This window comes from Marmota monax, unplaced genomic scaffold (genome assembly GCF_021218885.2).
Source record: "Marmota monax isolate L192 unplaced genomic scaffold, Marmota_monax_Labrador192_F-V1.1 WCK01_AAM20220418_F8-fsc00008, whole genome shotgun sequence".
Classification (NCBI taxonomy): Eukaryota; Metazoa; Chordata; class Mammalia; order Rodentia; family Sciuridae; genus Marmota; species Marmota monax.
Genome location: NW_026694432.1, coordinates 21315723 through 21334947, shown reverse-complemented (window position 1 = coordinate 21334947; position 19225 = coordinate 21315723). Strand labels below are relative to the sequence as shown.

Genomic DNA, 19225 nt, shown 5'->3' with positions numbered 1-19225 from the left:
AGGTGGTTCCATACAGGTTGACTAACAGGCTCTTTAGTGGAGGGATAAGTTCCTCCCGTGCCTCCTCAGTGCTCACCACACTCAGAACTCTAGTCTACCTTCCTGAGGGAAAAGCATGATACCAGTCTATACTGTCTCAACCCGCTTTATTTACAAAGAAATATACTCAACACTCAACCCGCTTTATTTACAAAGAAATTACTCAACGCTAACAGTTTAATTAATCCCACGATACTTTCCCACCTAAATCCATACTCCCCTCATCCACATTTATAAGATATTTTTCTACAACACTGCCATTTCAAGGTGCTTTTAGAACCAAACCCTCATAAACATTTAGAATTGGTGCCTGATAACTTGATTCCCTTCAGAATCCTGGGTAAAGAGCAAGTCAGGCTCCAGATTGAACTGAATGGTCCCATCCTGGCACTGAGCTGGAGAGCTGGTGGGAAACTGCCCTGGGCCCCGATTCCAGGCACTGGTTAAATCTTGGAAAGGCACTCTAGTGTCATGGGCAATGACTCGCTGTCCCTGAGAATCTTCAGTGAAAAGCTGACTCAAGGAATCCTTATCAATCTTCTCACTCTCCCAGGAAAACCCAGAAAGGAGACAAGGGCTTTGTTTCACTGATTCTGTTTTTTCTCTACTCCAGGACTCCCTGGAAGTTTGAAGACACACAGGAGCCTGCCTGTTTTCTTTGGCAGACATCTTCCTTTCCAATTTAGCTTTGTCCAAGAGCTGATGGCATTTGCCCCCAGGTACTTTGATGTCTCTCTCCAGGTCCTGATAGTTCTTAGATCCAAGAAGCCATTTCCTTTTCCTGAGAGAATCCCTCTTTCCTTCCTTTGGGTCCAGCAAACAAGAACTTTCCAAGTCCTGGGTGAAGGAAAAAGCCAGTGAAGCATCATTCTCACCAGCAGAGACAAGGGTGGCAGGTTGGGGCAAAGGCAGCAGAGTTAAAAATGGGGTTCCCAAACTGTGGTGGCCAGAAGTCTGCAAGGATAGAGGAGAAAGTGCAGTTTCCTGGATAGCTGCAGGGGTTGAAGTGGCCAAAGGAGGTGTAATGTCATTATACTTCAAGTCCTGGATCAAATGGTCTGGCTGGGTTGTATCTGTCTTGGACTTGGACTCTTTGTTGATGTGACTTTCTATGTGAGATGAAACACTCCTCTGGTTGCCACCATCTGTCATTCCTAGTAAAACAGGAGTGGACAGATATTATAATGCAAGAAAACTGCTTTGAGCAGGATTTAATTGGCTTTTTCTGCAATCAGTACCAGGCACTATTACCTAGTGCAGGGATCTTATTTAGATTCTTCAGATAACTTTGTGGCTGCTTTTAATCTCGCTGTTCTTTCCTGAACAATCTAAACCACAGATTTTATATTCCCGTACTCAAATATATGGATGTTCCCCATGACCTATACGTACATATATATACATCAGACCACAGCCTATTTTTCCAGCTCAGTTTTTGTTCATATGGTGTGCTTAATATAGGGCATATTAGAATCCCAGGAGCTTGGGAGGCTGACGCAGGAGGATTGCAAGTTCAAAGCCAACCTCAGCAACTTAGTGAGGCCATAGTCAACTTAGGTAGTAGCACATGCCCTTTGATGGTTTATACAAAGCAATCCTGAATCAGAGAAGATTCCTCCCAGTGCCCTCCAACTGGTAGGAACCCCTGCTCTATAAGCAACCTGCTCCAAGATGGCTCTCAAGTACATCTTTCCCCACTGTTGTGTCAGTGAATGCAAATATTTGTATTAAACTGAAAACAGAATCAGAAAAATATATTTGTAAAAACATGCATATACTGCTTTTCAAAAGGCAATAATTTCTTATTTTATAAATAAGTCAGCTAAGTTGGTTTCACATCTCATAAATGCTGCAACATGGAGCAATGAACATCTTCCTTTGTGCTCCCTGGATAATGAAGTGTTGCCATATGGGTCATCATACCTGGCTGCGAGGTGAAGAAGGAAGCAATGCTGGTCTGCCGAACCTCTACAGACGGACTTTTTCTTTGAGTAAAGGAAACACTAGGCTTTCTCTCTCCAGGAAAGAGTGTTAGCATTTTGGTGCCTGGTTTGATTAAATGTGTCTGAGAAGGGAAAGAAAAAGAAAAACATAACCTATTAAAAGAGCTGTCTGACAAGCTCTTTTAAAGAGAACCAAGAAACACCAGTGACAATACTGGACCCCAAAACATTTCCAAATTTGATGGAAACTATAAACAACTATAACAGATTATCTTCTTCAAAAACAGCCTGTGGAGAGCCATTCTCACACGTGACTGGGCGACTCCTGGTTTGGGTCTGAGGCGCTCTGACTAATCTGTGTCGGAGCTTTCCCGGCCCTCGCCTGATGAGAGAACCCGTCCATGTGGGGGTGTGACTGACCACTGACGCCGGGGGCCAATCACTGACCCTGAGCTTGGAGTGCACCCCCCCCACCTTCATTGGATGGAATTCTCCCCTGAATTTCTTGTTCCCCAATAAAAGGCTACTCCCTGGTGTGCTCGCTCTCTCTCTCTCCTGCTAGCCCTGAGTAATCCTTGCTGCCCTACAGGTGGTTCGAGGTTGGAGCCAGAGAGGGGAGCCATCTCGGACCTGGTCATAGAAAAAGGTAACTGAGTCTGTGTGTTTTATTTCGATCTCTGCTAGCTAACTTTTATGCCAAGAACCTCATTAATGAAACCAATGCGCTGGCCGCATGGTGGAACAGCCTACACAAGATCTCCCATTTCACATGTTCGCCAATGTGACCATTACACTCTACACTCTTCCCATCAAGTTCAGTAGTCTAGATTCCCTCACCTTGAACTTGTGATTACCTTAGCCAATAAAATATTAAAGAAGTAACACTACATGATTTTCAAAACTAGGTCATAAAAATACCATGACTTCTCCCTTGCTGTCTCGAGAAGCTCACACTTGGGACCATCCAACATGTTAGGAAGACCAAGCTGGCACACGCTCTTTAAATTTTATGAGAATCACATTCTAGATACGTAAAATAATGTGAAAAATACACAAGCCCTTATATGCTAAATATTGGGAAGATAGTAAACAAAACAGATAGTTTCTTCCCTAGGAAAGTTTACAGTTAAAAATACTCTTAAAATATTTAAATTACTATACATATGCTAAGTCGCATTAGGAAACTTCAGAAAACTACAGGTAATCAGAAAACAGACCTCAATCACCAAAGAATCTAAAAATAAATCTTTTTAACCAAGTTGGCCATACTTAGCAGGAGCTAAAGGAAGTCCCTGCCTTTTTCTCCGGTACTGAAAACCCTTCATGCATCCTGTAAGAGCTATGTGCCAGTCCCTACTAATGGCCTCCACCGTCCTCCTTCTGTGCCTCAGAGAAGGGCCCTTTTCACACCTAACCCTGCAATATTTCCACTAACCCCCAAACATTCCTAATTCCCACAGCCATATGCAATCTCTTCCTCTTCTGAACACACCACTTATACCCTAACAAAATCTTAAAATCAACATTTGATTCACACACTTTTTTATCCTATTCTCCTCATGACTTAACATTGCTTAATATACATAATGAGATGCAGTAAATATTTTAGGAAGAAGGTAGATATACAAGAAGGATAGGTTCCAGTTTCCATTTTATATACACCTACTTGCTACATTTTTCAGTGCATCAACAAAGCTGTCAGTAAACACTAAGGCTTTTCTCATACTGTGAACAAGGTTAAGATGAGCTCCTGTCACAGTAATTGATATAATGCATAAGGTCCAGAACAAAGATGGGATGGGAGGTACACCCACTGAAAATTGTGAATGTTTTCATTACAAGTAATCTAACAAGAGAAAATTATTACACTTCTTCTCTAGAACCACCTGGCACTGGTTTTCTCATCTAAACCTAATGAAAATTCAAAGGACAGAAAAGCAAATTTCTTCTAACTATATCATAACTCCTAAATTGGAGATGTGATATCTATGCCTACTACCATTACTTTAAGTCTCATAAAAGACTGCTCCCTGCAATAAAAGTTTCCTCACTTAAAGGGTGTCATGGGTCGGGCTGGGGCTGGGGCTCAGTGGTAGAGCACTTGTATAGCACATATGAGGCACTGGGTTTGATCATCAGCACCATATAAAAATAAATAAAGGTGTTAAAAAATGATGATGTCATGGGTCCCTGTAGTACGATGGATATACACTGAGTACAACTGTAGTGCAAGGATGTCAGAGGTCACTGCAGCACAATATTTTACCACAGCTACCATCAGTTTGGCCCTAATAAGCACTACTTATTGAAGATCTGTTTAATCGTCCTCTTATTGTAACTACTTCCAATGCAGCAATGGCCACAAGTGGTCTTCTCAGTAACAAAGAAGAAAAATTAATAAGCCAATGAATAAATAAGAACTATGGTCATTTAGAAGGAAAAGAAGGTGTCTCAACTGAAATGCACTGGAGGAGGAACCCCTGCCACTCTGGAACAATTTCCTGAATACTCCCTAGAAGAGGTCACATTGTTACTAGAAATATTACTGTATCTACATACAGTCAGCCCACGTTATCCCTGTCCTCCCAGTTCCCAAGTATTTATTTCTTTTTTTTTTTTTTAAAGAGAGAAAGAGAGAATTTTAATATTTTATTTTTTTTTAGTTATCGGCGGACACAACATCTTTGTTTTGTTTTGTTTGTATGTGGTGCTGAGGATCGAACCTGGGCCACACGCATGCCAGGCGAGCACACTACCACTTGAGCCACATCCCCAGCCCCAAAATATTTATTTATTTTTTTAAGTTGGACACAGTAGTTTTGTTTATTTTGATGTGGTGCTGAGGATCGAACCCAGGGCCTCGCACGTTCTAGGTGAGCTCTCTACCGCTGAGCCACGAGCCCAGCCCCCAAGTATTTATTTCAAGTCACTTTGTTTGTTTGTTTTTTGGTACTGGGAATTGAACCAGAGGTGCTTGACCACTGAGCTACATCCCCAGTTCTTATTACTTTTTATTTTAAGACGGGATCTCACTAAGTTGCCCAGGCTGGCCCTGAATTTGTGATTCTTCTACCCCAGTCTCCCAAGACACTGAGATTACAGGTGTATGGCACTGTGCCAGGCTTGTTACATTTTTAACTTTTATTTTTCTCTATGACCAATTCTCAGTACCAACTTCTGGATCACAAATCAGATCTGAAGAGCAAAGAATCTTTAAAAGGGCGCAATGGTGCACACCTGTAATTTCAGCTATGGAAGGCTGAGGCAGGAGGATTATAAATTCAAGGCCAGCCCAGGCAAATTAGAAAGACCATGTCTGAAATAAATAAATACAAAAAGAACAAACAAATAAATAAAGAGCTGAAGACGTAGCTCAGTGGTAAAGCATCCCTGTGTCAAATCCCCAGTATTAAAAAAAAAAAAAAAAAATGGGGTGGGGAGAGACACACAGATAACTGCATCAAAGCCATAGCTTAAAAACATTTAAAGGCTGGGGTAGTGGCTCAGTGGTAGAGTTCTTGCCTAGCATGTGAGAGGCACTGGGTTCGATTCTCAGTACCACATATCAATAAATAAAATAAAAATCCATCAACAACTAAAAAAAATTTAAAAACTGGAGGGATGTGCCTTTATATGTCAGCTCTGACAAGTAAACTCTCGTGTGTATCTCTGGGGGGAAAAAAAAAAGAGTCAGGTACAATGGCACCCAGCTGCTTGGGAGGCTGAGGCAGGAGGATCATGAGTTCAAAACCAGCCTCAGGGAGCTGTGGTTGTAGCTCGTGGTAGGGTACTTGCCTAGCTTGTGTGAGGCACTGGGTTTGAGCCTCAATACCACATAAAAATAAATAAATTAAATAAAGGTACTGTGTCCATCTACAACTAAAAATAAAAAAAAAAAAAAACAGCCCCAGCAACTTGCTGAGGCCCCAAGCAACTTAGTGAGACCCTGTCTCAAAATAAAATATAAAAAGCCCATTTGGGTCCTTCTTGAGGATACATACATTTTTAGATTTATAATTATACAGACTGGTAATCTACTAAAGATTAGTAATTTTTACTAGTCTGAATTAAGCCCTTGTAATTTCTAACCTCAACTTCAGCAACATTCTCCAAATTCTTCTAAACAACATTTCAGGGTACCACATATCTTATATAACTACCATTGGATTAATTTCCTTAGAAACAGCTCTCATGTCAAATGGCTTCCATGAATCGCTGGGAGCCATTAGCCAAGTAGGTATGACAATTTCCTTGCCAGCGTACCCCATGTTGCTTTGAAGGACTCGTGGAAATAGGACATTTTGCAGTGACATTGCATGTAGGTGACCTTGCTCAAGGACCAAGGCGATCCGAGTTTAGGGCGTTCCCGGTTTAGGTTCCAGGTTTAAGGTTTAAGATTATTCCTGCTGGGAATAGGGCGTATCCTGCTGCCTGAGTTCCCCTTGAGTTCTCACGGGATTCAGACAGTATTATTTTGGGAGACAGAAGCCCAGTGGGGTGGATTTGGGCAGAGAACGTGGATTTCCCCAGAACGTGATTGTAGACGGCTGGTGTGAGTTCGGGAATAAAGAGTTGCTGTTTGAATCTACAAGCTGTGTGGTGGCTCATGATTGTGTGCCCAGCCAGACTGCGGCATTTGTGCCCAGCCAGACTGTGGCAATGAATTTCCAACAATATGGCACAACTTTAGCCTCCTGATCTAACCTTTAACTCCCCTACAAATAAATAACCCACACTCAGACAAATTGAATCACTCTCTATGTAGTAAATCTTACCTACAGAGAGAACTGGCTCCTGAGAGGTAATTTCAAATCCTTAGAATATATAAAATCATGAGAGGATAGATAGATAGATAAGATAGATAGATGGATATAGATATACAGACATAGATATACTTTTTAAATTTAATCCTGGATATGCAGAATCAGTTTTACCTCCACAGGGGCTAGAAACTAAGGTCAGCCATGCAAGTAGGTCAGCCACACTTATATGTCCAAGCCACAGTAAAAACTTCAAAAACACAAAAGCTCAGATGAGCTTCCATGGATAGCAGGACTCTGTGGACTGTCACAAATTATTGCTGAGAGCACTGTCAGCTGTCCAGTGCTTGGCTGTGGAGAACAAGTAGTGCTAGGGATTGGAAGCTTCAGGTTTGGAAATTCTCCTAGACTCTGTCCTATGTACCCCGGACATTGGCTGATTTTCATCTGTATCACTTTAATGATCAACTATAACCATAACAGCTTTCAGTATATTCTGTGAGTCCTTCTAGAAAATTATCAAACCTGAGAGTAGCTTGAGGACCCGCAAACCTTTTTGGTGTCAGAAATAAGGGTGGTCTTTGAGACTCCCTTTGATTTTCTTTCACAAACATCCCTTGTATCTCATGCCTCTCTGGCACAATTCATACTCTCCCAGGAATGTTCACCCTCCCACACTGTTTTCCAACAATACCTGAACTTTGCTTAAAGGTCTCTTTTAAATAATTTTATTGAGATATAGTTAATATGCTATAAAATTCACTCACGTAAGTATTTAGTTAAGTAAGCCAAGTACAGTAGCACACATCTATAATCCCAGCAACTTGGGGGACTGAGGCAGGAGGATCAAAAATTAGAATCCAGCCTCAGCAACTTAGCAAAGACCTGTGTAACTTGGCAATACCCTGTCTCAAAATGAAAAATAAAAAGGGCCAGGGATGTAGCTCAGTGGCAAAGCACCCTGGGGTCAATCCCCAGTATCAAATAAAAATAAGTAAATAGGGGTGTGTGTGTGTGTGTGTGTGTGTGTATGTATATTTTTTATATATTTATTTAAGTTTTTTAGTATATTTACCAAGTTGTGTAAACATCACCTAATCTAATTTTAGAAAATTTTTCATTACTTTCATAAAGAAATCCTGTAGCCTTTAGCAGTCATTCCTCATTCCCATCTTGTCTCAGGCCAGGAAACCACTGACTTACTTTTTTGTTTCTACAGATTTGTCTCCACGGACCTTTACTTTATCCTACAATATCTCATATTTTTGTAACTTCCTCTGTCACTGAATCTAATGGAGGTCCATCTATATTGTAGCATTTTCAATAATCCCTTTTTATTGCCAAAAAAAATATGATGAACATGTTTCAGCTAACGGACACTTGGCTTATTTCCACTTGGCTATTAAGAGAAATGCTACTCTAGCAATTACAGAAATACAAATGAAAACCACTCTAAGATTTCATCTCACTCCAGTCAGAATGGCAGTTATTAAGAATACAAGCAACAATGGAGCTGGGGATATAGCTCAGTTGGTAGAGTGCTTGCCTCACATGCACAAGGCCCTAGGTTCAATCCCTAGCACTACCAAAAAAAATAATGAAGTCAAGAATACAAGCAACAATAAGTATTGGCGAGGATGTGGGGGAAAAGGCACACTCAGACATTGCTGGTAGGACTGCAAATTGGTGCAGCCAATCTGGAAAGCAGTTTGGAGATCCCTTAGAAAACCTGGAATGGACCCAGCTATCCCACTCCTTGGTCTATACCCAAAGGACTTAAAAACAGCATACTAGGGGCTGGGGATGTCGCTCAAGCGGTAACGCGCTCGCCTGGCATGCGCGGACGCTGGGTTCGATCCTCAGCACCACATAAAATAAAATAAAGATGTTTTGTCCACCGAAAACTAAAAAATAAATATTAAAAAATTCTCTCTCTCTCTCCCTCTCTTAAAAAAAAAAAAAAAAAAACAGCATTCTACAGGGTCACAGCCACATCAATGTTTATAGCAGCTCAATTCACAATAGCTAAACTGTGGAACCAACCTAAATGCCCTTCAATAGATGAATGGATAAAGAAACTGGCACACATACACAATGGAATATTACTCAGCATTAAAAGAGAATAAAATCATGGCATTTGCAGGTAAGTGGATGGAGTTGGAGAATATCATGCCAAGGGAATAAGCTAAACCCAAAAATACAAAGGTCGAATGTTTTCTCTGATAAGTGGCTGCTGATCCCTAATGGGGATGGGGGAAGAGCATGGGAGGATGGAGGAACATTAGATATGGCAAAGGGGAGGAAGGGGAAGGAAGCAGGTAGGGGGATAGGAGAGATGGTGGAATGAGATGGACATCATTACCCTAGGGACATGTATGAAGACACGAATGGTGTGACTCTACTTGTGTACAACTAGATAAATGGAAAATTGTGCTCCATTTGTGTACTATGAATAGAAATGCATTCTGCTGTTATATATAACAAATCAGAACAAATTATTTTTAAAAAAAGAAATGTTGCTGAAAACCTTCTTTTTTAAAAAAATATTTATTTTTTAGTTGTAGGTGGACACACTATCTTTTTTTAAAAACCGTTTTTTAGTTGTACACAATACCTTTATTTTATTTATTTATTTTTATGTGGTTCTGAGGATAGAACCCAGGGTCTCGCACATGCTAGGTAAGCGCTCTACTGCTGAGCCACAACCCCAGCCCGACACACTATCTTTATTTCATTTTTATGTGGTGCTGAGAATTGAACCAAGTGCCTCATGTGTGCTAGGCGAGCACACTACCACTAAGCCACAACCCCAGCCCCTCAACTAAGAACATTCTTGTATAAGTTTTTGTGGAAACATATTTTCCTATCTCTAGGAGAACTGTTGGGTCATGTAGTTAAGACTGTGTAACTTTCGTGAGTGGTGGGGGTACTGGGTATTAAACCCAAGGACACTTTACCACTGAGCTGCATCCAAAGTCTTTTACTTTCTATTTTGAGGCAGAGGCTGGCCTAGAATTTTCAATCCTCCTGCCTCAGCCTCCTGAATCACTGGGAATACAGGCAATGCCACCACGCACCAGCAACAATATTTAACATTTTAAGGAACTGCCAAACTGTTTACCAAAGTATCTGTGCCATTTTATGTATGCACCAGGTTCCAATTTCCCCACATATCTGCTAACATTTGTTATTATATCTTTTTTAATAAAGTCATACAAGTGGGTATAAAGTGGCATCTCATGATGGTTTTCATTTGCATGTTCCTAACAATATATGAGGATCTTTTCATGTATCTTGTATCTTCTTTTTTTTTTGGGGGGGGGGGTCTTTTCATGTCTTTTGTATCTTTCTTCTTTTTTGGGGGGTGGGGTGGGGCGGATACCAGGGATTGAACTCAGGGACACTCAATCACTGAGCCACCTCCCCACCCCTTTTCCTCCTCCCTCAGCCTCCCAAGCTGCTGGGATTTTCATCTTTTTTCATATCTTTTCGTCTTCTTTGATTGTCTTTTCATATCTTTTCCATCTTTTATCTTTCACTGGCCATTTGTATATATTCCTTGGAAACTATCCAAATTCCTTGTTCCCTCTTTAACTGGGCTGTCAATTTTAATGAATTCCAATCTGTTTTCTTTGTTGGTTATATTTCTGCTGTCATAGATAATAAACCACTGCCTAATTAAAAGTCATAAATATTTACTCCCATTTTTTCTACCAAGCTTTGCAGTTTTAGATCTTACATTTAGGTATGATCCATTGTGGGTTGATTTGCATGTATGGTGTGAGGCAGGGTTCAAAATCACTCTTTTGCATGGGGATGCCTAATTGGCCCTGCACTAGTTATTTATTTTGCATATTGGAAATGGAAACCAGGGGTACAATATCACTGAGCTTCATTCCCAGTCCCTTTATATTTTTTATTTTGAGATAGGGTCTCACAAGTTTGCCCAGGCTGGCCTCAAACTTGTGATCCTCCTGACTCAGCCTCCTGAATAGCTAGAATTACAGACTTACACTACCATACCCAGATAGTCAAATGCTTTCTATGTGCCCATGATGATTACATGGCTTTATCTTTTATGCTATTAATACGGTGATTGTAATAGTTGATCTTCAAACTTAAATAAACCTTGTAGTCCTGGGATAAATTTCTCTTGCTCATGATGTACAATCCTCATGTGTTGCTAGATTTGGTTTGCTAGTATTTTGTTGAGTACTTTTTCTGTGTTCATAAGGATGCTGGGCCACGGTTTTATTTTCTTGTGATGTCGTGATCTGGTTTTGGTACCAGGGTTAATATCAGACTCAGAATGAATGGTGAAATATTCTCCTCCATTCTCTTTTTGGGAAGAGTCTATGAAGGATTAGTATTTGTTATGTTTTGGATCTTAAATGTATTCCCAAAGGACATGTGCTAAAGACTTGGTCCCCAAATGATGCTGCTGTTGGGATGTAGCAAAAACATTAGAAGGCAGGACTTGCTGGAGGAACGAGGTCATTGAGCACATACCCTTGAAGAGTATACTGGGACGCGGCTCCTTGCTCTGTTTCCTGGCTACCATGAAGTGGGGAGTTTTGCACCACCACATACTCTTTGCCATGACGTTCCTCCGTACCCAAGCCCACAGGGATGGGGCCCCAGTGACTATGGCCTGAAACCTCTGAAACTGAGTCAAAATAAATCTTTCCTCCATTAAGTTGATTTTCTCAGGCATTTTTTCACAGTGATGAAAAGTTGATTGACACAATATTAACTTTTTAAATATCTGGTGGAATTCACCAGGGAAGCCATTTGAACCTAGACTTTTCACTGCAGGAAGTTTTCAAATTACCATTTTTTAAATTTGTCTATTCAGATTATCCATTTCTTCCTAATTTTAGTAGTTTATGGCTTTCTAGGAATTTTCCCATTTCATCTAAGACATCAATTTGTTACAATACCATTGTTTACAATATTCCTTTATAAGTAAGGTCAATAATGATGTCCCAGCTTTCATTACTGATTTTAGCAAACTGTATTGCTAAAAGTGATCTTCCTGCCTCAGCCTCCTGAGCCAATGGGACGACAGGCGTGCGCCACAGTGCCCGGCTCTATCTCAACATACTCTTTAATTTTCCTTCTGATTTCTTCTTTGACTCTCCTGGTTATTTAGAAAAGTGCTGTTTAATTTCAACATACTTGTAAAGTTTCCACTTTTCCTGTTATTGATATCTAGCTTCATTACATTGGGGAGAATACACTTTATAATTTCAAACTAAATTTATTGAGATTTGTTTTATAGATAGCATTCATAGAGAATGTTCCATGTTTAACTAAGAAGACTGTGTATTCTCTTGTCAAGTAGACTGTTCTGTTCAAGTCTATTAGGTCTATTTGGTTTATAGTGGTCTTCTATTTCCTTGTTGATCTCTGCATAATTGATCTTCTCACTACCAAAAGTAGGTATTAAAATCTCCAACTATTATTCATGCAGCCTTTCTTTTTCCTTTTCTTTTTTTCCTGTTCATGAAGCCTTTCTTAACATCTAAATTAGTTATCTAGTGCTGGGTAATAAATTACCGCAAAACTTAACAGTTTAGCCAGGCGTGGTGGTGCACACCTGTAATCCCAGCAATTTGATAGGCTGAGGCAAGAGGATCACAAGTTTGAGGCCAACCTCAGCAACTTAGCAAGACCTTGTCTCAAAATTTAAAAAAAGGGATGGGGATGTAGCTCAGTGGCAGAGTGCTCAGGGTTTAATTCTCAGTACTGCAAAATAGATAGATAGATAAACAGACAGACAAACAAGGAGATAAGAAGTCACAGCTTACCCTAAGAAAAATAAGAAAATTATTTATGTTCTTGCCATTGCAAAATATACTCACTCCTTAAAAGACAGTGAGAAGAGGAAAAAAACTTAAAATAAATTTTAAAAAGCCTAAGTAAATAAATTAAATATACTCACTCCTTTAAGATGGCAAGTATCCCTCCAATGATTAGGAAGCATAAAGTGGAGAAAAATGTTTTATCCCTTACATCCCTGTGGCATGTCTGGAGACACACACAGATCAGTGAGCACAGTGGGGGACCTGTGGTCCAAAGCCTTTACAGTACTGGGTCCAGGGTGTTACCCAAATAAGTGTCCTTTAGGTAATTTTAATTGGTAGTTTAAAGCAAGTGGGCCAAGCATTAGTGTCAAGAGCCGTCCATGGGCTATGTGTGGACTGTTGCACATAGCAGCCTCCTGAGGGGATAAGTCTGGCACTGGGAACTCCCCGAGGCACCCCCTACAGGGATTGGCCACCTGATGCAGGTGAACTTCCCCCCTCAAGCTCTGCCAAAGATCCCACACAGCACCTGAGATGGGTGTGACCTGTCAAGATGTTATTCAACCTGCTGACTGCAAGACATCAGGAAGTAAGATTCTGCCCTTGAACCCTTATCTTTGCCTTTGACGTACCCTCTTAAATAAATCACTGGAGCCCTTTTGTCTTCTGTCTAGTTCCAGAACCCATGTGGACTACATCTATCCAGAACTTCACATTCTGTAAATATTTCTGAGTATTTATGCTTTGTTTCTTAATAATCATCTGAGATTAAGGTGGTTTGGATTATCCTGGAGAATGGCAGTTAATGTGTGTACTTAACTACAACCTCCTCCTTTTCTGATCTTACTGAAATGATTTTTAAAAAATAGAGAAGAAATCCCAGCAACTCGGGAGCTGAGGCAGGAGGACTGCAAGTTCAAGGCCAGCCTCAGCAAGGACCCCTTAATGAGACGCTGGCTGTTGTCCCCCCACCATATATTAGATCACACAATGATTGAGAAGAGGTCATCATATGTGTACAGTCCACATAGGGTATGAAGGCTGGCAGAATCAGTCAAGCAGGCTACATGTAGCTGTCCCACAAGGTAGTGAACAGTGGTATAAGGCAGCAGTGTGGACTGACCACACTGAGGAAGTGAGGGAAAGGAAGATTAGAGTACAGAACTAGACACTGTTATCAAGGTCACTGAGCTTTTAGGCATGAGAAAGTCCAACTTATAATTAAAATGGGTAAAACAACATAAAATTATAAGAATTCACTACAAAACTGATAAATATTTTTTTTAAATTTTTTTAATATTTATTTTTTAGTTATTGGCGGACACAACATCTTTGTTTGTATGTGGTGCTGAGGATCGAACCCAGGCCACGCGCATGCCAGGTGAGTGTGCTACCGATTGAGCCACATCCCCAGCCCCACTGATAAATATTTAATTTACATTTATAGTCCTTAGCAGTCTTACAATACTGACATTAACAGTGCTGCTGATACCTTGGACTTCAGTACTTTTATTGATCCTTTTCAGTTTTAATAAAACTTTTTTTTTTTCTTTTTGCAGTATTGGGCATTGAACCCAAGGTGTTCTACCAGTAAGCTACATCCCAGCCCTTTTTATTTTTTGAGACAGAGTCTCACTAAGTTGCTGAGGCTGGCCTTGAACTTGTAATCCTCCTGCCTCAGCTCCTGAGTTGCTAGAATTTCTTCTCTATTTTTTAAAAATCACTTCAGTAAGATCAGAAAAGGGGGAGGTTGTTAAGTACACACTTTAACTGACATTTTCCTGGAGATCCCTAATCCATGTTTTCACTAAAAAGCTCAGTCCACTTCTCCTCTCACCAGAGTGAGATAGAGAATAAGAAGCAATTACAATCCTATGTAACAGAGAAAGCAAAGCCCAGATGGATTGGTTCATTCATTCATTTACTCATTCAATAAATATTTATTGAGTATCAAGATACTGTTTGAGGGCTGGGGTTGGGGCTCAGAGGTAGAGCGCTCATCTAGCAAGTGTAGGGCCCTGGGTTCGATCCTCAGCACCACATAAAAATAAATAAATAAAAGGTACTGTGTCCAACCACAACTAAAAAATAAAAGTAAATAAATAAAAAGATACTGTTTGAAGGACTGCCGGATGGAACTTTTCATTCTAGGAGGATAAAAAATACAATAAATGAACACCTGAATATACAGCATTTTGGATGTCTGAAGGGGAAAAGTGCTATGGTGAAAGACAAAGCAAGAATAAGGTTGTGAGGGAGTATGGTAGGTAGAAATAAGGAAAAGATTGCTATTTTGTGGTTAAGGGAGAACTCACTGATAAGTTGTCATTTGAAAAACTGATGAAGAGCCATGTGATTAGCTAACCCCTATGCTTTTTTTTTTTTTTTTTGAGAGAGAGAGAGAATCTTTTTTTTGGTAAATGGACACAACACAATGCCTTTATTTTTATGTGGTGCTGAGAATCGAACCCGGGTCCCGCCCGTGCTAGGCGAGCACTCCACCGATGAGCCACAATTCCAGCCCCGCCCCTATGCATTTTAAGCAGAGATATATAAAGATGCCAAACTGAGGTATACTTGGCTTGAAGAACAGCAAAGAGGTCAGTATGACTAGAACAGAGTAAAGCAGAGCTAAGTGAACTAGATGGATCTAAGAGGACATGCATGGCCAGATGGTACTTACAGATCTTCAAAAAGATTCTGGTTTTTATGGGATGATGGAATTAAATTTAACAAAGCAATTTAGCAAAAGGTCATTCTAGCTCAGGTAGCAGTGGTAGAAGTGGTGAGAAATGATAAGATTCTGAACACATTTGAAGACAGGGTCCAAAGAATCTCTGATGAATTGAATGTTAGTAATATCAGGTGGCATTCAATGTTCCATGAAAGCTGCTCCAGATACCACTGAAGACTCATCCAAGATTTCAAGTATCTTCCTATTTCTATTTTTCTTTTCATTTCTTCCTTTTATTTTCTTTGATTCTGGAGATTAACCCAGAGGGGACTATATCCCCAGCCCTTTTTGTTTCTTTTTAACTTTTGAGACAGGGTCTCACCAAGTTGATTACGGCCTCACAAAGTTGCTGAGGCTGGCCTTGAACTTGCAATCCTCCTGTCTCAGTCTCCTAAACCAATGCAATTACAGGCATACACAACCACACCTGGTTATTTTTCTTAGTTATATCCATTTTTCCTTCTCTGCTACTTAGTTCAAGAACAAAAAACTAAATTGTATTATAGGTGGAATACAAAAATTATTTTTAAATTAAATATAATGACCTTGAAATATACAACTAAAAACAGCAAATAACAAATCATATTCTAAATAATTTTATCTTTACTGTGTAGAAAAACTTCTGTTAGAACTACTTTTCAAAGTTTTAACGTAGAGGAAAAATAGTTAAAATACAAAATTTAAAAATTGTATAAATTGAAACAGCATTTATAATCTCATACTAAAACTTTTGTCAGGCTGGGGTTGTATGTAGCTCAGTGGAAGAGTTCTTGCCCAGCATATGAAAGGCCCTGGGTTCAATCCCCAGCACCACAAAAATACATACTTACATACATATCTGTATCTTTCATAAGGAAGTTTTCCAGCATATATTTGGTAAAATAGTAGCAGCAGAACAAAACGTCTGATATAATGTGTAAAGGAAATATATATGTATATATAATAGTCCTCTTTTATTCAAGTTCTTGTTTTCTGCTGTTTCAGCTACCCATAGTCAACCAAGATCCAAAGATATTAATGAAAATTCCAAAAATAAATAATTCTTAAGTTTTAAATTGTCATTGAGTGGGATGATGAAATTCTACACCATCCTGCTTTAGCAGAATGTGAGTCATTTCTTTGTCCAGCACATTCATGTTGCATATACTACCCTCCCTGTGGCCTCTGAAAAACATTCCCATGCTTCATTACAACTGTTTTTATAATTGTTCTATTTTATTATTAATTATTGTTGTTAACCTCTTACTGTGCTTAATTTATAAACTAAGACTTTATATATATTATATGTATATACTTTATTTTATATATATATGAAAAAAACATAACATATATAAGAGTTAATACTATCCGAGGTTTCAGGCAACCACGGGGGTCTAGTGTATTTATATAAATACATAAAAGGCCCTGAAAAAAAAAAGACCCTAAATTGTAAACATTAGTATCCACCAGTGAGGCCTTTTATTCAATACAATTCTACACTATTTGATTTTTTTATTCTTTACAAACTTGTATTATGATTTTTTTTTTAAGTTATACATGGGCACAATATCTTTATTTTGCTTATTTATTTAGAATTTTTTTTTTATATTTATTTTTTAGTTTTTCGGCGGACACAACATCTTTGTATGTGGTGCTGAGGATCGAACCCGGGCCACACGCATGCCAGGCGAGCGGGCCACACGCATGCCAGGCGAGCGGGCCACACGCATGCCAGGCGAGCGCGCTACCGCTTGAGCCATATCCCCAGCCCTTGCTTATTTATTTTTATGTGGTGCTGAGAATGGAACCCAGGGTCTCACACATGAGAGGCGAGTGCTCTACCGCTGAGCCCCAACCCCAGCCCTGTATTATGTTCTTAATTAAAAGGAAGGAAGGAAGGAAGGAAGGAAGGAAGGAAAAGAGCTGGGGTTATGGCTCAGTGGTAGAGCTCTTGTCTAGCATGTGTGAGGCACTGGGTTCCATCCTCAGCACCCTACAAAATAAATAAATAAAACAAAGGTATTGGGAGGAGGGGGAGGAGGCGGGGAGGGGGAGGAAAAAAATCCAGTATCCTCCATACCAAGGCCTAAGTGATAAGGTGAATGTTGTCATGCCTATGAGTTGTAAGATCAGGAGAGAAGCAAACTCACTCCAAATGTAGGCCTCTACAGTCTTCTAGTCAAACTACAAAGCACCCCTATTTTCCCCAAAATAGCAAACAGTTCTGTTCAGGGATCAAGTGGGAAGAGGCAGGTTTTTCAAAACACTGTCCACTAACTACTGCCCTAAATGCCTTAGACACTCTAAGAAGAGGTTTCGACATCCTGTGAAAGGGACATTTTAGTGCTCTTTTCTGGCGCTTGTAAAAATGGGGAAGAGTAAAAGTGGGGAAGACTCTCACACATGACGCCAGGGTTTGATGAAGTAGCACAAGCCTTAATCCCAGTGGGTTGGGAGGCTGAGGCAGGAGGATTCTGTGTTCAAAGACAGCCTCAGCAACCTTGAGGCACTAAGCAAGTCAGTGAGACCCTGTCTCTCAAAAAAAAAAAAAAAAAATCTGACACCTGGTGCTTGGTTTTCCTTCCTCCCTTCCTCCCTCCCTCCCTTCCTTCCTTCCTTCCCCCCTCCTACCCACCTAGTAAGCAATGCTGCTGCAGCAGACACTAGTTGGGAATCCTCTAATCCAATTCAAGTTGTCTTTACAATGACTAAAGACATCTGGCTGGGCGTGATGTTGAGCCTCTCTTGGGTTAGTTACACAGCTAGTTTCCTCATTCCCAGGGAGAGTAATGATACATACAACGCACATTAAGTACTTAACACAGTATCTGGCGCACCAGATCCCCCTCCAGAATCTTCTGTTCGCCCCCGCCCCCGAAGTTACTGGTTCCTGGAAGATGGATGTCCTGCGACCTGGCAAGCTCGGTAGAAACAGACCGTCAAGCTGACATTTTCCAAATCTGCATAGGCACCTGTCACCCGGTACTTCAGCCTCTACTAGGTACCGTCTCGCAGGAGGACCGCCCCGGCGGGGTCTGCTCAGCCCAACTCCTCCCCGCAAGCTCTGGCGCCGCCCTCTCCCCGCCTCCAAACTTCGCAGCCCCGGGGTCTTCAAAGCCCTCCAAGGCCAGCTGCTTCCTTCCTCCCTCTCCAGACCCATTTTCAGCCTTCTTCGAACTCAACCCCTCTGGCCTGTGAATCCCCGAAGCTGCTCCTTGCCGGGTCCCGGACTTCACCTCCATGGTTTCCAGGGCCTACCCGCTCCCCAACACGCCCTCATCCCACCTGCACTTTCTGCCTCTTCAGCGCCGCCGCGTCGAGCCACACGCCGCACGCCTCCTTCTCCTCCGGGCCTTTCCGCTTCATGACAGCTGAGGAGACCGAGCCAACTGGAACCCGGGAACCCGCGCCGGACGCCTCTGGAGACCGCCGAGGCCGCCTCCGCCAACGTTCGGAACTCGCGCCAACGCGGGGGGCGGAGCTACGCGAGGCGGAGCCACACCGCGGCCGTCTGGACTCAAGCCCCGCCCCGGAAGAGCCTGTCGCCGTGAAGCCACGCCCCCCGAAGCTCCGCCCGCTGCGTTAACGGCTTCAACGGCACATCCTTGGGCGAGTTCGGCGCTGGGCTTGCGATTCTTTCTGATCCTCTTCTCAGGAGTATTCCAGAAGCCCTGCTGTGTGAATGGGTTCTCGACGGCGGGCCGGGAACGCGCATTTGGGCGTTGCCGAATTGCGCTTTTTACTATGACTGTAATACCCCGGGGCTCGGGGGGCCTTCCTGTGTCATTCGTCCCCGAGGAAGCGGCAGACCGAGGGCCTGGCCCCGACTCCAAAGCTAGTATCAGAGGAGCTTGTGACTTTCGTAATTAAAACAGAAATCTAAACATCACTACTAAACCACATAGAAGAGGATTTTGCAAACGTGAAGTAAAAAAATTGGAGTCGAGCTGGTTGCGGGGAGCT

General features: G+C 41.3%; 1 protein-coding gene across 1 annotated transcript; it reads right to left on the bottom strand.

Moving 5' to 3' along the window:
- Positions 1 to 129: 129 nt before the first annotated feature.
- On the bottom strand, positions 130 to 18941 carry Aunip (aurora kinase A and ninein interacting protein). Its single transcript, XM_046468545.2, has 3 exons — positions 18548 to 18941; positions 1963 to 2104; positions 130 to 1193 (listed from the first exon to the last, which is right to left on the bottom strand). The coding sequence occupies exons 1-3, from the start codon at positions 18626 to 18628 to the stop codon at positions 337 to 339; spliced, it is 1080 nt and encodes a 359-aa protein (XP_046324501.1). The 5' UTR covers positions 18629 to 18941; the 3' UTR covers positions 130 to 336.
- Between the last annotated feature and the right edge of the window lie 284 nt (positions 18942 to 19225).